Raw genomic sequence first — 17596 nt, forward strand, 5'->3', positions numbered from 1 at the left:
TCCCAATTTGAAGGACATAACTTGCCTTAGATGACATATTAGAAGATATGTCACATATTAGGTGCATAGTCCAGGACTGTGAATTCTGAAATGTGGATTCTGAAGTGAAAGCCTACACTGTTTGGGTATTGCAAATGACTTGGTAGCATCCAGGTGACTGACTGAGGAGAAAATGCGGCAATGGAAGAAATCAGTGGGTACGTGCTCCTGTGATACTAAGGCTCAATACTGACTGAAATGTCATTCGTATTTGAGTTTGAAACATCATCTTATATCCTTTTTAACAAATAAATTCCATTACAGAATCTATTTTCCTAGATTCTGATTAACATATTTGCTACTGAATTGTCTTTTTGTCATTCAACCTTTCTAACAGCTGGTTCCAAAATATTAGTGAAGGACCCCAGACCAGCTTTGGGAACACCAAGTCCCAAACTAAGTGGTAAGTACTTTGAGGTATATATAATTTTAAACAATTTCTGTAGAAAAGACAACAAGATTGATTTAGTGAGACTGCACTGAATGGCTTAGATGAATAAAGGGTATTGGATTAGGCATTACCTTAGCAGAATAAAAACATAATTAATTAAATTATGCCCCAATATTTAAGTTCGCCTAGACTATGTGGTATTATTTATATCCATATACAATTTCTAACTGTTATGTGATGAGAGTTTTATTGGTTTCACTGAAACCACTGTGTTCTGTGTAAGATCTTATGCAATTTATCCATTCAGAAACTATATTACTCACCCAGAAATAATCTAAAAACGTGTTTTTTCACAGTTTTTTTCACAGTCTTGCACTTCTTTTACATATTGCTAATTTAAATTGCTTTACCTAAATACTTCAGTATTAGCCTTCAACTTAACTCTGGATAAAGTCAGCTCCAGTTTTAACCAATTTGCTAAAGACGACTATCTTTGTGTGTCTCGACTAGATCAAGAGAAACCTTTCTCTGTCCACTGAAGAGACTTTTTGAAGAGAGAAGTCTCCTTAACTAAAATTAGCCTTTGACTATAAGCCTGTTAAATGTCTACCAATAATAAATAAAGATTTAAAAGTAATTCCTTAGCATAGGGGGTTTTAGGGAGTTTTGTGGGGCCTTTTTGTTTGGTTGGTTGATTTTTAACAGGTTGTACACAGCTTCAGAACTGTATTTGTCAATGATGTACTGCATGGTAGTCATATTATCAGTTTTTTCATTCAGAAGCTTTTTGTACAGTCCCAATTAATTGCAAATAAAGTACATAAAGATCAGTTTTCCTGAAAGTAGGGAAATAAATTTCAGGCAGATCACAAATCAACAGCATCAGACTGTTTGCACTGTGCAGTTTCCTTTCTTTCTTGCAGTTTGCAGGCCCAGTGTCTAGGTGTTTTGTTTTTATGTGTTTATTTGTCAAAAAATATATGCATATATACATATACATACACAAACAAAAAACTAGGAAAAGTCTTTTACCCTTCATGGGGAAGACCACCTGTCTCTGTGACCCATAAAATAAATTATGAAGGAAGACTATCCGGTATTCCAGTGTGGCCCAGTCTTGAATTTTGGGATATCCTGAGAGAGAAAGGGGCAAGTATTCTTCTGTGTTTATCTGACATGAGATGCCAATGCACACACGAACCCAGAGCTTTAAGTTCAATGTGAGTGGCTTCAAATAAAGTGAAAGTGTTGATTTTAAATAGTGATTACTTGTTATAGGGCTAAGTTTGATACATTTCCTTTGGAAAGTGTAGTAAACCCATCCTAAGTCACCTTCAGTTTCATTGTTTAAATGGTATCTCATGTTAAGATTTTAAAGATTTGTATTATCTGTTTTTACTGGATAGGTAACTATTTTTTTTTTTACCCATACTGTTGCTGGAATAGCATTACTTAAATTAACCATTTTACAGTTGGATAATGATAAATATTAAATGTAAAGATATAAATCTAGCATATTTTTTCTCCCTGCAGTTTATGATCTCGTTTTAATTTTAAGTTAGAGGATTTTTTTTTCTCCTGGAGAAGCCCATAATGTTTCTAAGCATTTGAAGACAAGACAAAACTCCTTATATAAATTTTTCATTAGAAAAAGTGACTAGGTAGTAAAGAAGATGCTTATAATCTTTTAATGTCATTTAAATGTGCTTATAAAAATTTTGATATCTAAATCAATATTAATTTCTGCAAAATTTAATCCTAGCTGCATGTCCCTGCCTGTCTGTGCTGGCATAGAAAAGATTCTGCAGTGAGAGGAATCTGGTCTTTTGGTTACAGCTGTTAGATTTTGTGAAGTTGGTTTAATTTTAGGATATGTCCATATTTGAGGAAAGGAGCAAATGAAGGTACAGTTGTGGTTGTGTTTTTCAGTGCAAATACATTTCTTTCATAAATGTTCATGCCAGGTTTCTATGCTTTATGTGTGAAGATTATGCCTCATAGACTTAAAAATACAGAGGGTAAAGTAGTGAAAATGCTAATATTTATCATATATTTTTCTGGATGCTTGACTTCATAAGTGTTATATATTGCAAAATGTGTTGAAACATGTTTGATGTCTGTATAGTTCCTGATGATGTATTTGCCCAAAATTATATATGGAAAGGATCTTACAATTACAAAAGCAAGAAACAGCCCATGACTTTGACAGTCACCAGTTTCAATGCAACTTCAGGAAGAGTAAATGCAACACTTACAAACAGCAATATGGAATTGCTGCTATCAGGTATGGGATAAGAAAAACTAATTTCCATTTATTTTTTTCTGCCTTATATACATTGGTTCCCTGTAACTTTATGCATAACACTTAAACTTTTAATATCTTCTGGAAACTTTCTTAGCTTATCAAAGAAATTTTCATTCTAGTTAAGTTTCTTTTCAAAAGGCAAGGATTTTTCCACCTTTTCCTTCTCTCCCCTTTTTTAATTTCCCAGGTTTTTATTATATTTGGAGTTAATAGTCAATGAGGAGTGAAAGAATCATCCTAATTCTCGTGGTTCTTCCTTAAATATTATATATAAACTTAAATCACCGTTCTTGAGATTTTCTTAATTCTTAATTGTACAATTTCCCTACCATAGCCTATTAATGACTAACAAGCAATATGATGAGATTGGTATGTGTTGACCTAGCAAGGCAGGGATACTTAATGAACATGAAGAGCAAGGAGAGATGACACTTGTTAGACTAACTGATATAGCTGAAAAAAGTAGCTACTCTTCACGCTGTGTTTTCAGAAGAAGCTCTTGATTGCAATCTTGGTTTATGATATTCCACAGTCCCTGCCACACAGAGCACTGTTGCCGTGGTTAAGTTGGCACAATATGCACAGTTCTCTACTGTGAACCATCAGCAGAAAATACAAATATGGCTTGACAAGCAAGCAAACAAAAATACTGTAAAAAATGTTTGGGTTTATAGTTTTTGTTTGTTTTCGAACTCTGTCAGACCCTTGACTGAGACATCTCAGCCACACAGACAATGGGCCTGTCACACCACAGGAGTGGCAGGCTATAGCACAGGGATGTGAATAAGCACAAAAGAAACACCTGAAATCAATATTATCACTCAAAACTTAGTTTCTTGAAACTTCACCCTCTGTCTACAACACTTTTTGCAAGGACTGAAGAAGCCTAAAAATCTCGGTTATGTATAGGCTGCACACTGCAGGTTTTAATCTTATTCATCACTTAAGGACCCCTTTCTCTGAAGTAGTTTAACATCACTCTTTATCCCAGAGGTGTTAGCAAGGACAGAAGCGACAGAACATTAACCTGTTGGAAAAAAAGACAGGGGAAAGTTCAGCCCATGTGTTTCTGAGAGGGGTGGTCTACAGCAATAACGTAATGGGCCAAAGAATCCATGTCTCTGTTGAGCTCTTAGTTTCTAGTATCTAACAGAGTGGTGAATTTTTGTCACTAGGTTTGTCTGTTGAAGGTATTTTGTAGGTGTCCTTTGAAGAGTCACACTTGAGAGACCGTAGATGAACTGAATGTTTCATAAATGATTTTCTGACTGGTAACTTTGTTTCTCTTGACTCTCTGCGAATTTATTCTACTGTATGATGTCTGTTTAGTTCCAGCTATGTAATTTCTATGAGGATATTAGGTGCAGCGGATGTAGTATTTCATATTTTTAGGATTAGTAAAAGTAAAAGTAAAAAGAAGCTGTGTTTTCTCACCCAAACAACCTCCTCCTCCAAATAAAAAGGTTCCCTCAATTGGACACAAAAATGATTACAAATGCCCATTTTTGCTCTACGTACAGGCATTGCACACATCATCAGGTAATTAATATTATTTTCTTTCGTGCAGCGGATGTAGTATTTCATATTTTTAGGATTAGTAAAAGTAAAAGTAAAAAGAAGCTGTGTTTTCTCACCCAAACAACCTCCTCCTCCAAATAAAAAGGTTCCCTCAATTGGACACAAAAATGATTACAAATGCCCATTTTTGCTCTACGTACAGGCATTGCACACATCATCAGGTAATTAATATTATTTTCTTTCCCACCTGTACATTGAAAGAGTATCTAAGGGCCAGGGAAGTAGGGGTGGATCAAAAAAGACATTTAGATGCCAGGAAGCTGATTTCTCCTATACTCAACTTGTAGGTTTCTGAAATGAAAAGTAGTTCTTTCCCCGTGCAGCATTTGCTTTTTGCATTCCATCATTTGCTGTATCGTTTTTTACTTCTTTTTATTTTAACATCTATGCTTGCTGTAATTATAGTATACATGTCTGTCACAGGTTAGAAATGGGCATGTTCTTTTGATCAGGTTAGCATAAGTGAAAATAGCAAGGCTGTTATAGGGATTAAGAGAATAGAAAAGTACAGCTTTTATTTGTTTATTTGGCTCAGATTAAACAGTCTCTTGTAGACTGGGTGTCGTGCTTTAACCCCAGTCGGCAACTAAGCACCACACAGCCGATCGCTCACCCTCCCCCTCAGTGAGAAGGAGGAGAGAATTGGGAGGGTGAAAGTAAGAAAACTCGTGGGTTGAGATTAGAACAGTTTAATGATTGAAATAAAATATAATAATAATAATTGTAATGAAAAGGAAAACAAAAAGAGAGAGAGAAACAAAACCCAGGAAAAACAAGGGATGCAACCACTCACCACCTGCTGACTGACGCCCAGCCATTCTCCAAGCAGCGATCGCTGCCCCCCGGCCAAGTCTCCCCAGTTTATATACTGAGCATGACGTCATATGGTATGGAATATCCTTTGGCCAGTTTGGGTCAGCTGTCCTGGCTATGCTCCCTCCCAGCTTCTTGTGCACCTCCTTGCTCGCAGAGCATGGGAAGCTGAAAAGTCCTTGACTATGTAAACACTACTTAGCAACAACTGAAACATCAGTGTGTTATCACATTAATCTCATGCTAAATCCAAAACACAGCACTATATCACTACTAGGAGGAAAATTAACTCTCTCCCAGCTGAAACCAGGACACTGAAAACAGTTGCTAGCTCTGAAGAAGCACATCAGCCTTTCACCAAGAAACGCTTGCGAATCCACCATTGTAAATTAGCAGAGAACAGTGATGCCTTGGTCTGTGGGATAATTTTTCTCTATGCTCTTGTTTGAGTGTAAGTACATAATGTTTACGCCCATGTACACACACCACAGCCCTCAACTTCATGCGAGTATTTCCTAACACACATTTGTAAGATACATCCATGGCAGATGTGATTGGTTTTTTTCCCCAAGTTCCAAATGATTTCTAGATGCACACTGTCCAAGCTCTTGAAGTGACCAAACACAGTGTGCTAATGGTAACACAGTCCTGAAGACAAGAGAATAAACTCTCTCTTATCAAGGCACGTTCATTTGAGCTCAGTGCAGTGTTAACACGAAAGTAAGTCTGCTTTTAGCTCAGAGATGATTTATATATAATGATACCTCCTATAGATCAATCACTTATCCTTAATGTGGAGAAGGCTTTTGTTCTGTGAATTTAGGCATATAAATGAGAAACATAAATTAGGAATCTCATTGCCTTGTCTGTTACTGCAGTCTGTAGTGAGAGCCTAGTGTGAATAAACTAATGGAGAGGACAAAGTTAGATGTCTTTTTTTAGTTGGGATATATCTGGGCATGTGATCTGTTTCCAATTCATAAGTTTTTGGTTTTCTCAGATTAGCAGCCAGCAAGACAGATGTGACCATGGTTTTTATTCTCTGGAATTCATTTTAACACAATAACATCACCCACCATTTTCTTCTGACCATGTATATAAAACTCATAACTATTACCCTGAAAACTCTGCTGTGTCCCAGATCATCTCTTTGCAGCACTGCAGTCCAATACCAGGCTATTTGGTTGTGCCATCATTTCTTCCTTCTCTACCTTAAGATGCAAAGGGCACTAAATACCTGGGTATTTCCTTCCTTTCGCTACTGCATTAGCTAGTGTTTTTGTGAAGCCTTAGTTATACTTTTTCCACTGGAAAGCATGGTGGGTTGACCTTGGCTGGATGCCAAGAGCCCACCAAGCTGATCTATCACTCCCCCTCCTCAGCAGGACAGGGAAAGAAAAATATGACAAAGGGCTCGTGGATTGAGATAAAGACAGGGAGAGATCACTCACCAATTACCGTCATGGGCAAAACAGACTTGACTTGGGGAAATTAATTTAATTCATTACGAATCAAATCAGAGTAGGGTAATGAGAAATAAAACCAAATCTTATAACATCTTCCCCCTATCTCTTCCAGGACTCAACTTCACTCCCGGTTTCTCTACATCCTCCCCTCTGAGTGGCACAGGGGGATGGGGAATGGGGGTTGCGGTCAGTTCATCACACGTTGTCTCTGCCACTCCTTCCTCCTCACTCTCTTCCCCTGCTCCAGTGTGGGGTTCCACCCACAGGAGACAGTCCTCCATGAACTTCTACAACATGGGTCCTTCCACGGGCTGCAGTTCTTTCACGAACTGCTCCAGCATGGGTCCTTTCCCTGTGTCCTTTCCATGGGGTGCAGTCCTTCAGGAACAGACTGCTCCAGCATGGGTCCCCCATGGGGTCACAAGTCCTGCCAGCAAACCTGCTCCAGTGCCGGCTCCTCTCCATGAGGTCATAGTTGCTGCCAGGAGCCTGCTCAAGCATGGGCTCTCCACAGGGTCACAGTTTCCTTCAGGCACATCCATCTGCTTCAGCATGGGGTTCTGCATGGGCTGCAGGTGGATATCTGCTCCACTGTTAACCTCCATGTGCTGCAGGGGGACAGCCTGCCTCACCATGGTCTTCACCATGGGCTGCAGGGGAACCTCTGCTCTGGCACCTGGATCACCTCCTCCCCCTCCTTCTTCACTGACCTTGGTGTCTGCAGAGTTGTTTCTCTCACATATTCTCACTCCTCTCTTCTGGCTGCTGTTGCACTGCATTTTTTTTCCCCTTCTTCCACATGTTATGACAGAGGTGCTACCACTGTTGCTGATGGGCTTGGCCTTGGTCAGCGACAGATCCATCTTGGAGCCAGCTGGCATTGGCTCTATCGGACACAGAGGAAAATTCTGGCATTTTGTCACAGAAGCCACCCCTGCAGCCTCCCTGCTACCAAAACCTTGCCACACAAACCCAGTACAGAAAGCCAGTACCTTCTCCTACATCTCAGTGCTGTCTCCAGTTCTTGTTCACATCACAGAATTTGGATGAACATAAAAATGGGAAATGACCAAAATTAAGAGTACTGCTATGTTACTGGAATTTTCAGTTAATAAAAAGAGATCTAGTTTAGTTCATGCGTGTAGCTAACACATACCAACTAAATCTAGTTTGAAGTCATTCACATTTGTTAGTTAGTATAAATTAAAAAAAAAATAAAAAGGGAGGAATGAAAGCCAGTGTTTAAGTCTAATTAATTTACAGTATGAAGTCTGTTCCGTGATGTATTGAGTCAATAAATCAGTGAATTTTAATTTCAGTTTGGTGGAATTTTTGGTGGTGGAAGTGTAATTGTTTGGCATTTTTTTCTTTTACTTGGTTTTGATTTTAGTTTTGTTCCTGTTAAAGTTTTAGCCATCATTAGCTTTTGTTCATGTAAAGTGCAATATAACCTTATGTGATTCTACAAATAGAAGACTTCATATGAAATGAACAGTAATTTCAGTGTTCGGCCAGAAAGGAAATGATCATAGAGAGGCCTGTATTTAAAATCTGAAGTTTTAAACCATTAATTGAAAAAAATGGTTAAAAATGTGGGTGAAAAAAATCTTGACTGTATTTTCACTATTCACCATTGTCTTTGTAATGGAAGATTAAACCACTAAACATATCATACTATTTTATTTCAATTCTCCCAATTAACAAATAAGGTTATTTGGGTTCTAAATATTTCTTCTGCAGGAATCAAAATGAGTCAATTAATTATGCCTACAAAGTAAATAAGGTTATATACAAGTCTTGTCATTGTCTGGAAGAAACTATGTCGTAATATTGACTGATGAAGAACAACTCCATTTTTTGAGATATTTTCAAATTTAGAAATTTTAAATTTAGCACTAGCTTTTGGAAAAACATTTAGATGTGGATGTTCCTATTATCATCTTCTTTACCTGATGACTAAATTACAAATATTGAAAGTGGGGATGCAAGGTTCAAATACACTCTGCCTGATTCGGAACAGTATTTTCCATCTCAAATGAGATTACTGTCAATGTTTGTTCTGTCTGAGGCTTGTTACCACAACTGTTAAGTAACAGCTGTGTGTATAGGATTTCCCTTCTGTCCTCTCTACAGGTTAAGCTAAAAACAGTTTCTGTTGAAATCCTATGATAACTGAAATAATTTCACAAAAGAACGCGTCTTGCTAAAATAAAATGTTGGTAACAATGCTACCTATTCTTTCTGCTTTCCTTTTTTAAGGCAAGAGATTAAATGCTTATTCTTAAAGATGGAATTATTTCTCTGCTCAACACAAATATAAATTTTTAAAACTATATTCTACAGGAGTGTATAAAAGCCAAGAAGCTCGGCTAATGCTCCACATATATCTCATTAAAGCACCCTCCCATACATCTGTGAACAAGTTGAAAGAGGAAAAATGGGCTATGGATGGTTTTGTGAGTATATTTCTGCTACAAAAGAGGGAGAAAGATTTTTTTTGTTTGAAATCATGTTTGTGTTCTACACACAAAAAATCCTGCAACATATCGGATGGAATCTTGTTAGCAATGCTGATTCATTAAATGAAATGAATTTTTTTTTTGTAAGATATAGCAGACCAGTTTGAGGGAAAATATGGGAATAGTCATACTGTGTAGGCACAATTATAATGCATGTTAACACAGAAGCCTTTCTCTTACTTCTCTTTGAATTTTATTCTAATATATTGAGAAATTTTATCATAATGATAATATAATATCAATTTATAATAATATTACAACTTATAAAAAAAAATAGCAATTTTTATCATTAAGCAAGCAGTCATGTTTTACTTTTTGGTGATATTTTTAGAAATACCATGAAAAAGCTGAACTGTTACGTGTATGGGGAAAACAAAATAGATTGCTCCAATTAAGCATTAAGCCCCTTGGAGGTTCTAGGGGTAAGCTTATTCTTTAAAAAGGTGAAGAAGAGAGCACATAACTGAGAGGAGGAGAGGTGAAGGAGAGGGGTAGGAAGAAGAAGCAACAGCCCAGGTGGCTGGGATGTGTTTAAACCATGAAAAGGAAAACCCTTGAGAGAACAGACAGGAAAAACAAACATTGTCCAACATAATGCTAAGGCTGGAAAAAGCAGAGTGTGTTGGGGGCCTGAGACACTTTATTCGCCAGAGAAGAAAGTAGATTTTTCAGAAAAGAAAGGGCCTAAAATAATTTGGATGATGATGAACACTCATACATCCCTATTACACCATCTCATTTTTCAAGGAATCTGTCTGTTTTCTTATGTTTCACCTACTGGTAAAACACTACAGAGACACCAATATGGGTGCACATGCCAAAAGAAGAGAAGAGGTGTACATTGAAGTGTATGCATAAATTTGTATTTGTATAACTTGTGGGACTGTTTCAATAATATTTTTTAAAAAGGTGCAAAACCAAAACCAAAGCAAAAAACCGTAAACCGCTTAAACAATAAATATACTGGTAAAAGGGCTTAACTCCCTTGCTTTGTACAAACTTTAGGCTTCATGAGCATGCTCCTAAGGTGAAAAAAATACGACAAAAGCAAGAAATTTACTTTCAGACTTCTAAATGTACAAAAGTACAGTACAGTCTCTACACTCCATATGCTATTTACATACTGTTCTTATTCGACCTTTTCTTTTTTTTTTTTTAATCTTGGAATAGCTCAAATAAGCTGCTTTACCCCAAAGTAAGAAATTCACCTGAGAAATGCACCTTTTCCTCAGTGAAAACATAGCTTCAGGTCATTGCTGAAGACATGCTGTTGCCTTGAGAAAGGGAAGCTTAAGGGAAAATCTTGAAGGAACCTGCCTCGGGACCACTGAATTTAAACCTAATAACTATCCCGGGCAGCAAGTACCTGTACATTTGAATGCAATGTGTTAGTTTAGAATGTACTTATCCTAATAAGGGACATATTCATAGGATAACAACCCTTTCCTCCATCCCACAAGTCTTTTAGTTTATATTAGTGTATTTTGCTCTTGTACCAAACCTTCATTCAATATTCTTCCGGTCTATAGATTTATAATTAAGTAATTATTGGGGTAAGCACTGAGTAAGAACAAAGGAACTAACTATCAATTGAATGTGAGGTCTTTTTTATTTACTTTTAAAGTAATTATTAAAATCTTAATACTTGCATCCTTAGGATTATCTACAATATAACTTTTGCCATCTACTTCCTAAACAAATCAGATAATTACGAAGTATGTAAGATACTTAGAAATACTGATGTCCTGAATTGCCAGAAACATTAGGTTTTGTTGGTTTTAAAAAATAATACAATTAAAGATAGTATAAGGTAGTACATGTGGCCATAAACCAGCATGTCCAAGTTGTGCCTTTAACAGTTCTGTCTTTTCTTTTGAACTTTATAGATTTCCTAGAGAAAAGAGGGTGTTTTTAATGGGGAGTAACAGCTACCAGTCAAGCATATTAGGTTATCTCTCTTCTAAATAGATACTTGTAACAAACTTTTCCCCATTTGATTCAGAGTAGTTTTTGTTTACAGGTTTCTGCTGAACATGATGGAGCAACGTATGTTTTTCAAGGATTCATCCAGGGTAAAGATTACGGACAATTTGGACTTCAAAGATTAGGTATTCAGCAATTTCTAAGTTTTTGCCAGTTCATTGTTCCATATTCTATTTTACTACGGCCAGTAGTACAAGGGCATCTGCAGGATGTTATCAGTATTAACATTTTACAGAATATTGAGATATTAATTTCTTTAAAATCTCATTTAAGTAGTACTTGCAAAGAGTGTTTTGTCAGAAATTATAGGGAGTTAAGATGCCTTGCAATGTACTGCTTAGTATAGCTATAAATTTGTTATGTTTTAGGCAATGTTTTTCTGTGAGTATGTGTAAAATGCATTTAGTTTCACATCTTAATAATTATTTAGAAAGCCCTAATAGAATGATCTCCTAAACTGGTCTCTTGCTCATGGTGCTGAAAAAACATTTCACCTAAACGTTTGCTAGAAGAGTGAAACTGCTAAATATTTGCAAGTAAGTCTTTGTGTTACTCTTAAGAAGACAAAATCTTACTTACTTGATAAACATTTATTTCCTAAAAATTGACTTCTTGGTTCTATACATTCAGTTCTACACCAAACTAATAGTCTTTATTTATCCTTTCTTGGAGAAGACAGCTCTGGTAACAGAGCTCTGGTAACAACATTCTGTTGTGCTTTTTAAGAAAAATAATTTAATTTACTTTTCTGATACTGTCTTAAGACATTTCTGTGATATTTCTCCTTCAACAAGAATTTGAATTTAGTTAATACTGAATTCTTGAATAATAAAATACTATTGAGAATGTCTTAGAAGAGGAACTGTTTTTCACTAATGTAATGGCTCCTTAGGTAGAGTTCTTATCTTCAGATAAAATTCCTCTATGTGGAGGTAAAAGTAGGTTCTTTCAGCTGCAAAGTATTGTGCACCCTTATTTTTTTCAGTAAATCCAGGAAATTCTTTAATTCTTGAATGTGCTAGAAGGATTTATTAATGAATGTATGAGGTAAAGGCAAATTTTTCTTTTTTCACAATTCTAAGTCACAGTAAAATGCACTGCATCTGATCTTGATTTTCATTGTATTTGCATATGCAAATTCTTTAAAAAGAATTTTTAGAAATATCTTTGTCAAGAAATAGTTCTTTTAAATGATTATAAGAGTTATTTCCCTTTATTAACTTCTTCAAAATATTTGAAAGTCATGTAACAAAAATTAAAATGCAAGACTTACTTGGCAAATTGTTTTGATAAATTCTTATGAAAATTGTATTTCTTCGTTTGATTTTCAGAGGGATTTTTCTTTTTTCCTTTTTTTTTTTTTGTAGTTGTGAGATTCTTTTCTTTAATATATTGAAGGTACTTTTTATTGGTCTATACCTTCTAGGAACAGAATGGTTCACTCTGGTTTAAATTCTAAACAGGAACTAATTGTAGTTAATATAGTCAATAATGCAGTTACAGAGAGATTTACAATCCTTAAACAGTTTTTGTTTAGCATTTTTACCACTTCATTATTTCATGCACACAAACACAAAAATGGCTTCTCTGAAACAAAATATTTTGATTGCTGTTCTCATACAGTTTTCCTCACAATAATTAATTTATTTTTCCTGTATTTTTGTGTATTGATTATCTGTTTGTTTCTGTTTGTTTGTTTGTTTGGGTGTTTTTTGTTAATTTCTATATATTTCCTTGTAAGATCAAGAAAGTCAGGAAATATTATGACCTATGTAATTCTTAAAAGGTCCAGTTCAAAGCTTAAAAATTAACTTTCAAGCTGCATTGGTATTCCTTTCCTCACATTAAAAAGGTGTATATTTTGTCTCTGTAGATAATCTAGATAATGTGTTCCTCAACTATGCAGGAAATCATATTCTTATTTTTTCATCAATATCTGGCTTTAGCTCTTCACAATTGTTCCTACCTCCTTCACTTTATGTATCATTAGCAAAACCTAATGAAATCAATGTGATGAATTTTCAGTTTGCCTCTTCAGGTGATTTACCCTTTCCTTGAAATCATGTTTGCTTTTTATACATGCAGTATTTATTCTTTCTGAAATATACAAATATAATCAGTAATATAATCAAACATATGAGTTATTATAAATCTGACTTTTTGTAACACAGTACATTAATGGGTATCAATAACATCCAAAACTTGAATCCCATATAGAATTATTCAGTAAGATATTTACTGTACCAGAGTATATGTATTGTTCTCCCGACATTTTGCATTCACTTATTAATCAGAATATCGTATACCACACTACAGTTACTTTCCAGGTGGTCTCAGCATACAGCTGTGTGTATACAGCTGAACATGTTATGATGAGGCAATCACAAGGTATTATTGAATTCTGAACTTTATGGAGTACTATGTGGTGGGGGTAACAAGACATATATTATATACTTGTTTTTTCTTATTATTCTTTTTAGGTCTTAACATGTCTGAGGGTTCAAATTCTTCTAATCAACCACATGGTACAAATAGTAGTTCAGTGGCCATTGCTATCCTTGTGCCTTTCTTTGCTCTTATATTTGCTGGTTTTGGCTTTTATCTTTATAAACAAAGGTAAGTACAAATTACGTATATAGAATTCCTGTATGACTTGGTGTCTTTCTTGCCTTCAATCTTTATTAGTGTAAATAAAGTTTCTGTAAAACCACAAAAAGTTTGCGAAATATGCACATAGACAGTTCTTCCTACCTCCATTAAGGTCTGGCATAATGTCTGAGAGATCAATTTATTGTACCGTGCTATACTTTCATTCCTACCTATTTAAAATGTTATAAATTTCTCTCTTTATGATAACAAAATGGATCCTATAAATTATTGGCATATGGGGAGTAATATAATTAATAGACTTTGTGTGTACTCACAGTAGATTGCCTGTATTTTTTTTTTTACATGTGACAGAATTATGAGTCATATCTTGAGTAATTTATTTTAATGCCTGCTCTCTTTGTTGGCTTGCAAGTATATGCAAGTATTATGTCATTGAGAGGTTTCATTACGGACCTGTTTCTGCATCTGAAATTATTAGTTCATATGCAATTATGTTACACAGCCACCAGTCTTCTCAATTTCCCTAGTCTAGGTTCAACAGTTTTGTTCATGTTATTGAGACCAGTATTAGTTCTTCGGATTTAGTGTCAAGTAATCTTTTCCTATAGCTTTAAAGCATTAGATGACTAAAGAATATTTAATCACTTTAATGACAAGACAATTCATTGCCTACTAGCTGTCAAAATGGTGATTTACGTCTGGTGGCCTGACAATAATAAATGTAATATACTCTGCAGCATAACATCAGTTTGAAACATGTACCGTCATTTTTAAACGGTACCACTTGTTTTTGAACTGCTTCAGAGTAAGCAAAAAGGTTCATGTAACTTTTTTATACATTTCCTATTAACTATATGCTATAAGTACTTGTCTCTACTTTTTATATTGATGATTTACAATACAGTATACATTTTGCATAACAATATAGATGAAACGTTTTCAAGTGATTAACTTTGATATTTTGAATTATTTAGTGAAAAAGAAAATGTTTCAGCTATAAATTCAGTCTTGATAAACTTGTTGAGCCTCCAAAGAGAAAAAGAAAATCTCAGTCATCTGGTTGGGGAATTATTGCATCTTTACAAGATTTTGTTGTACTCTTAACTATTATCTGATCATCCAAGTGGAAATATCTACCTCTTCTCAGGTTGTTAACTAAGTTTTTTAGTGAGCACCATTTTAAATGAATCATAAACCCCTTAAACTTTGATAAAGAGAGTACTAATTCTTAGCACAGATACTGTAAAAAAAAATGAGATGTTATATTTAGCTCCTATAATTGGAATTGGGAGCTGAATTCTGTTCAGATTCTTAAATCACAACAAATCAGTGAGGAAAAGTGCAGTTACAAATACTCTGTCTTTCTTCTACAGGACTGCACCTAAAACACAGTATACGGGATGCTCTGTACATGAAAATAATAATGGACAAGCTGCTTTTGAAAACCCCATGTATGACACAAATGCGAAGTCTGTGGAAGGGAAAGCGGTACGATTTGACCCCAACTTGAACACCGTTTGCACAATGGTATAATGTGGTAATATGTCTTCAAAATCTGGAAATTGACACACAACAAAGTGCACACACAGTTCACTGATTTAAAAAAAAAAAAGTTAAAGCACACTTTTCAGGATATACTGGGTCACCTTTTCCTGAGGATGATAGACAAGAAGGGGTTGTGGTTATTTTGTTTTGAGTTTGTTTTTCATAAAGTGGATCAGAATTCTTCTTCGTGTGTATCATGGAGAGTTTTAAAAAAATTGCTGCACTCCATGAGTGCTACTCACAGTTTATTTGCTTTTTTAAAAAAGGAGGTTATTCTAAAACATAAAACATATTTGCATATATTGGAGGAGCATCCACTATTAGTATTTCTGTGCTTTATAAAAACTATAATAGAGGGACTGGGTTAAAAAAAAAAATATAGGTAGAAAATAAAAGCTATACTTACAGGAGACAATAGATCACTGACTTCTCTTTAACAGTCATATGCTATATCTTTCTCACGAGTTTTGTACCTTTTTTCATTTATTCAGCCCATTTAGTGTTTTATTTTTCTCAGAACAATTAATTTTTTAAGTCCAAGATGTAATATTTAGAAATCAGCAAGTACAACTTACTCTTTTCACATCACAGAAGAAAAATTAAAATGTCAGGTTCTTATTTAATGAATTTCCTTCCTTGCTTCACATCTTGCTTCCTTTTCATGTTCCAAGTCAAGCTCCTTTTCTCTGTTTCCATTAACAATACCCAGAAATGGTAATGTTTCTACATTTCTTTTGTCAATCATACAACTGGATAAATTTTGCAATCAAGAAGCTAGTATGAATTGAGCTTTGTCATGTGGCTATGTTCCTTACTGTTGAAGATAATTCAAAAGTATGACCATCTTCCATATTTTTCAAATATGAAAACATAATTTGATGATATTTCCAATTAAAAAGTGCAGTTTACAGTAAATATTAATAATCAAATCCATATATCAAAAATTTAAGACTCTATTTTTCAATCCATGCTAGTTAAATCTAGACCGTATCACATCAGTTTATTCCTTAGGCATTTTGTCAAAGTGCATGTACCAAGCATGGCGAAATCCCATTGAAGTTGATGGATTCTAACAGACCTCAATGAACTTTGGATCTGACCTACAAGGCAAGAGGAAGTTACGATTTGGAAATACTGCATTTTCACATCTACTTTATCTATATGTTCCATACTTTATGGAAACAAATCCTTAGAGCTAATGATTTAAAACTGAATATATTACTGTACTGCTATGAAAACAAAAATATTTAAAAAAAAAAAAAAATATATAAAGCCATGATTTTATTAGGGACAATCCCTTCATTTTAGGGACAATTCAGATTCCACAGCCCTCAGATACAAGTTTTAGACATTCCAGAATCACTTCTAAGGAAACGTAATTTTTAGTTTTACAGTTATTTCATATCAGAATTATTCAGTGGCAACTCAGTAATTTATTTGATGTACGTCATTGTCTTCCATTCGTAGCATGACTCACAAATGCTGTGTGTTAGCCAGTGTGAATTATCTGTTATTGTCCCTTTCAGACATCAATAATTCTGTGAAAATCTAAACTTTTTATTACCGTAATAGAGAGTGCCTACCAAAAATCATTGTACCCAGGATTGCTGCTTGGATTTCTATAATGTTTGATGAATTTCTTATAAACCATTTTACAACACTTTGTTTTGTATATCCATACAACTCTGTCAAACTGTATTCTACTAAAAGGATGCTGTTTTATATTTTATACCATTGGTTGTTATTTATTCTTGTTTATTCAAATGACTGCAATAACTATGATTCATTCATTAATGTTAAGGTTAATACATTTGAGATCGTTTAAAATGTTTCTTCTGCAACTGGCTACTCCTCTTATATTAATGCATACACTTTTGTAAAGAAGTATATTTTTATGAAAAAGGATTTGTAAAAGTATGATGTAAATTTTCAGTGCAATGTAAACAAAATAAAAATGGACAATTGCTTTTTTTAACCATGTTTCTTCTTTGGAAGATGAGCTTTAAACTCTGTTCAGTTGTGAAGATGAGAAAATAACTAAATTAATCATTCAAATTTGGTATTTTTGTGCGTCTTAAAAACATGTTATTTTTTTCTGAATCTTCCTGTGAACTTTAGGTGAAGTAGCAAGACTTAGATTACTTCACAAATAACCAATGAGCACAATGTGTAAAATTATCAATTTATTAAAATGAATTTTCTCTTTGACTTGAAGAAGCAGATTTACAAAAAAAAAAAAAGAAAAAAAAAGCCTATACTTGTCAACCCAGTAAAAAGCACAGAAAAACCTCTTTTTTTTACTTGAAAAAAAAAAAAAAAAAAGAGAATTTTAGTGTTCCTCAAGGTT

At 34.6% G+C, this 17596-nt stretch overlaps 1 protein-coding gene across 1 annotated transcript; it reads left to right on the forward strand.

The window, feature by feature from the left end:
• Positions 1-376: 376 nt before the first annotated feature.
• Positions 377-15909, forward strand: LOC104073173 (CUB and sushi domain-containing protein 3-like; the record flags this gene model as incomplete). Its single annotated transcript, XM_009572856.1, has 6 exons — positions 377-442; positions 2556-2714; positions 8936-9048; positions 11132-11219; positions 13575-13710; positions 15078-15909. Coding segments are annotated over 6 exons (722 nt in total), but the record flags the coding sequence as incomplete, so codon positions are not given.
• Between the last annotated feature and the right edge of the window lie 1687 nt (positions 15910-17596).

Source organism: Fulmarus glacialis, unplaced genomic scaffold, assembly GCF_000690835.1.
Source record: "Fulmarus glacialis isolate BGI_N327 unplaced genomic scaffold, ASM69083v1 scaffold7422, whole genome shotgun sequence".
In the NCBI taxonomy this organism is placed as follows: Eukaryota; Metazoa; Chordata; class Aves; order Procellariiformes; family Procellariidae; genus Fulmarus; species Fulmarus glacialis.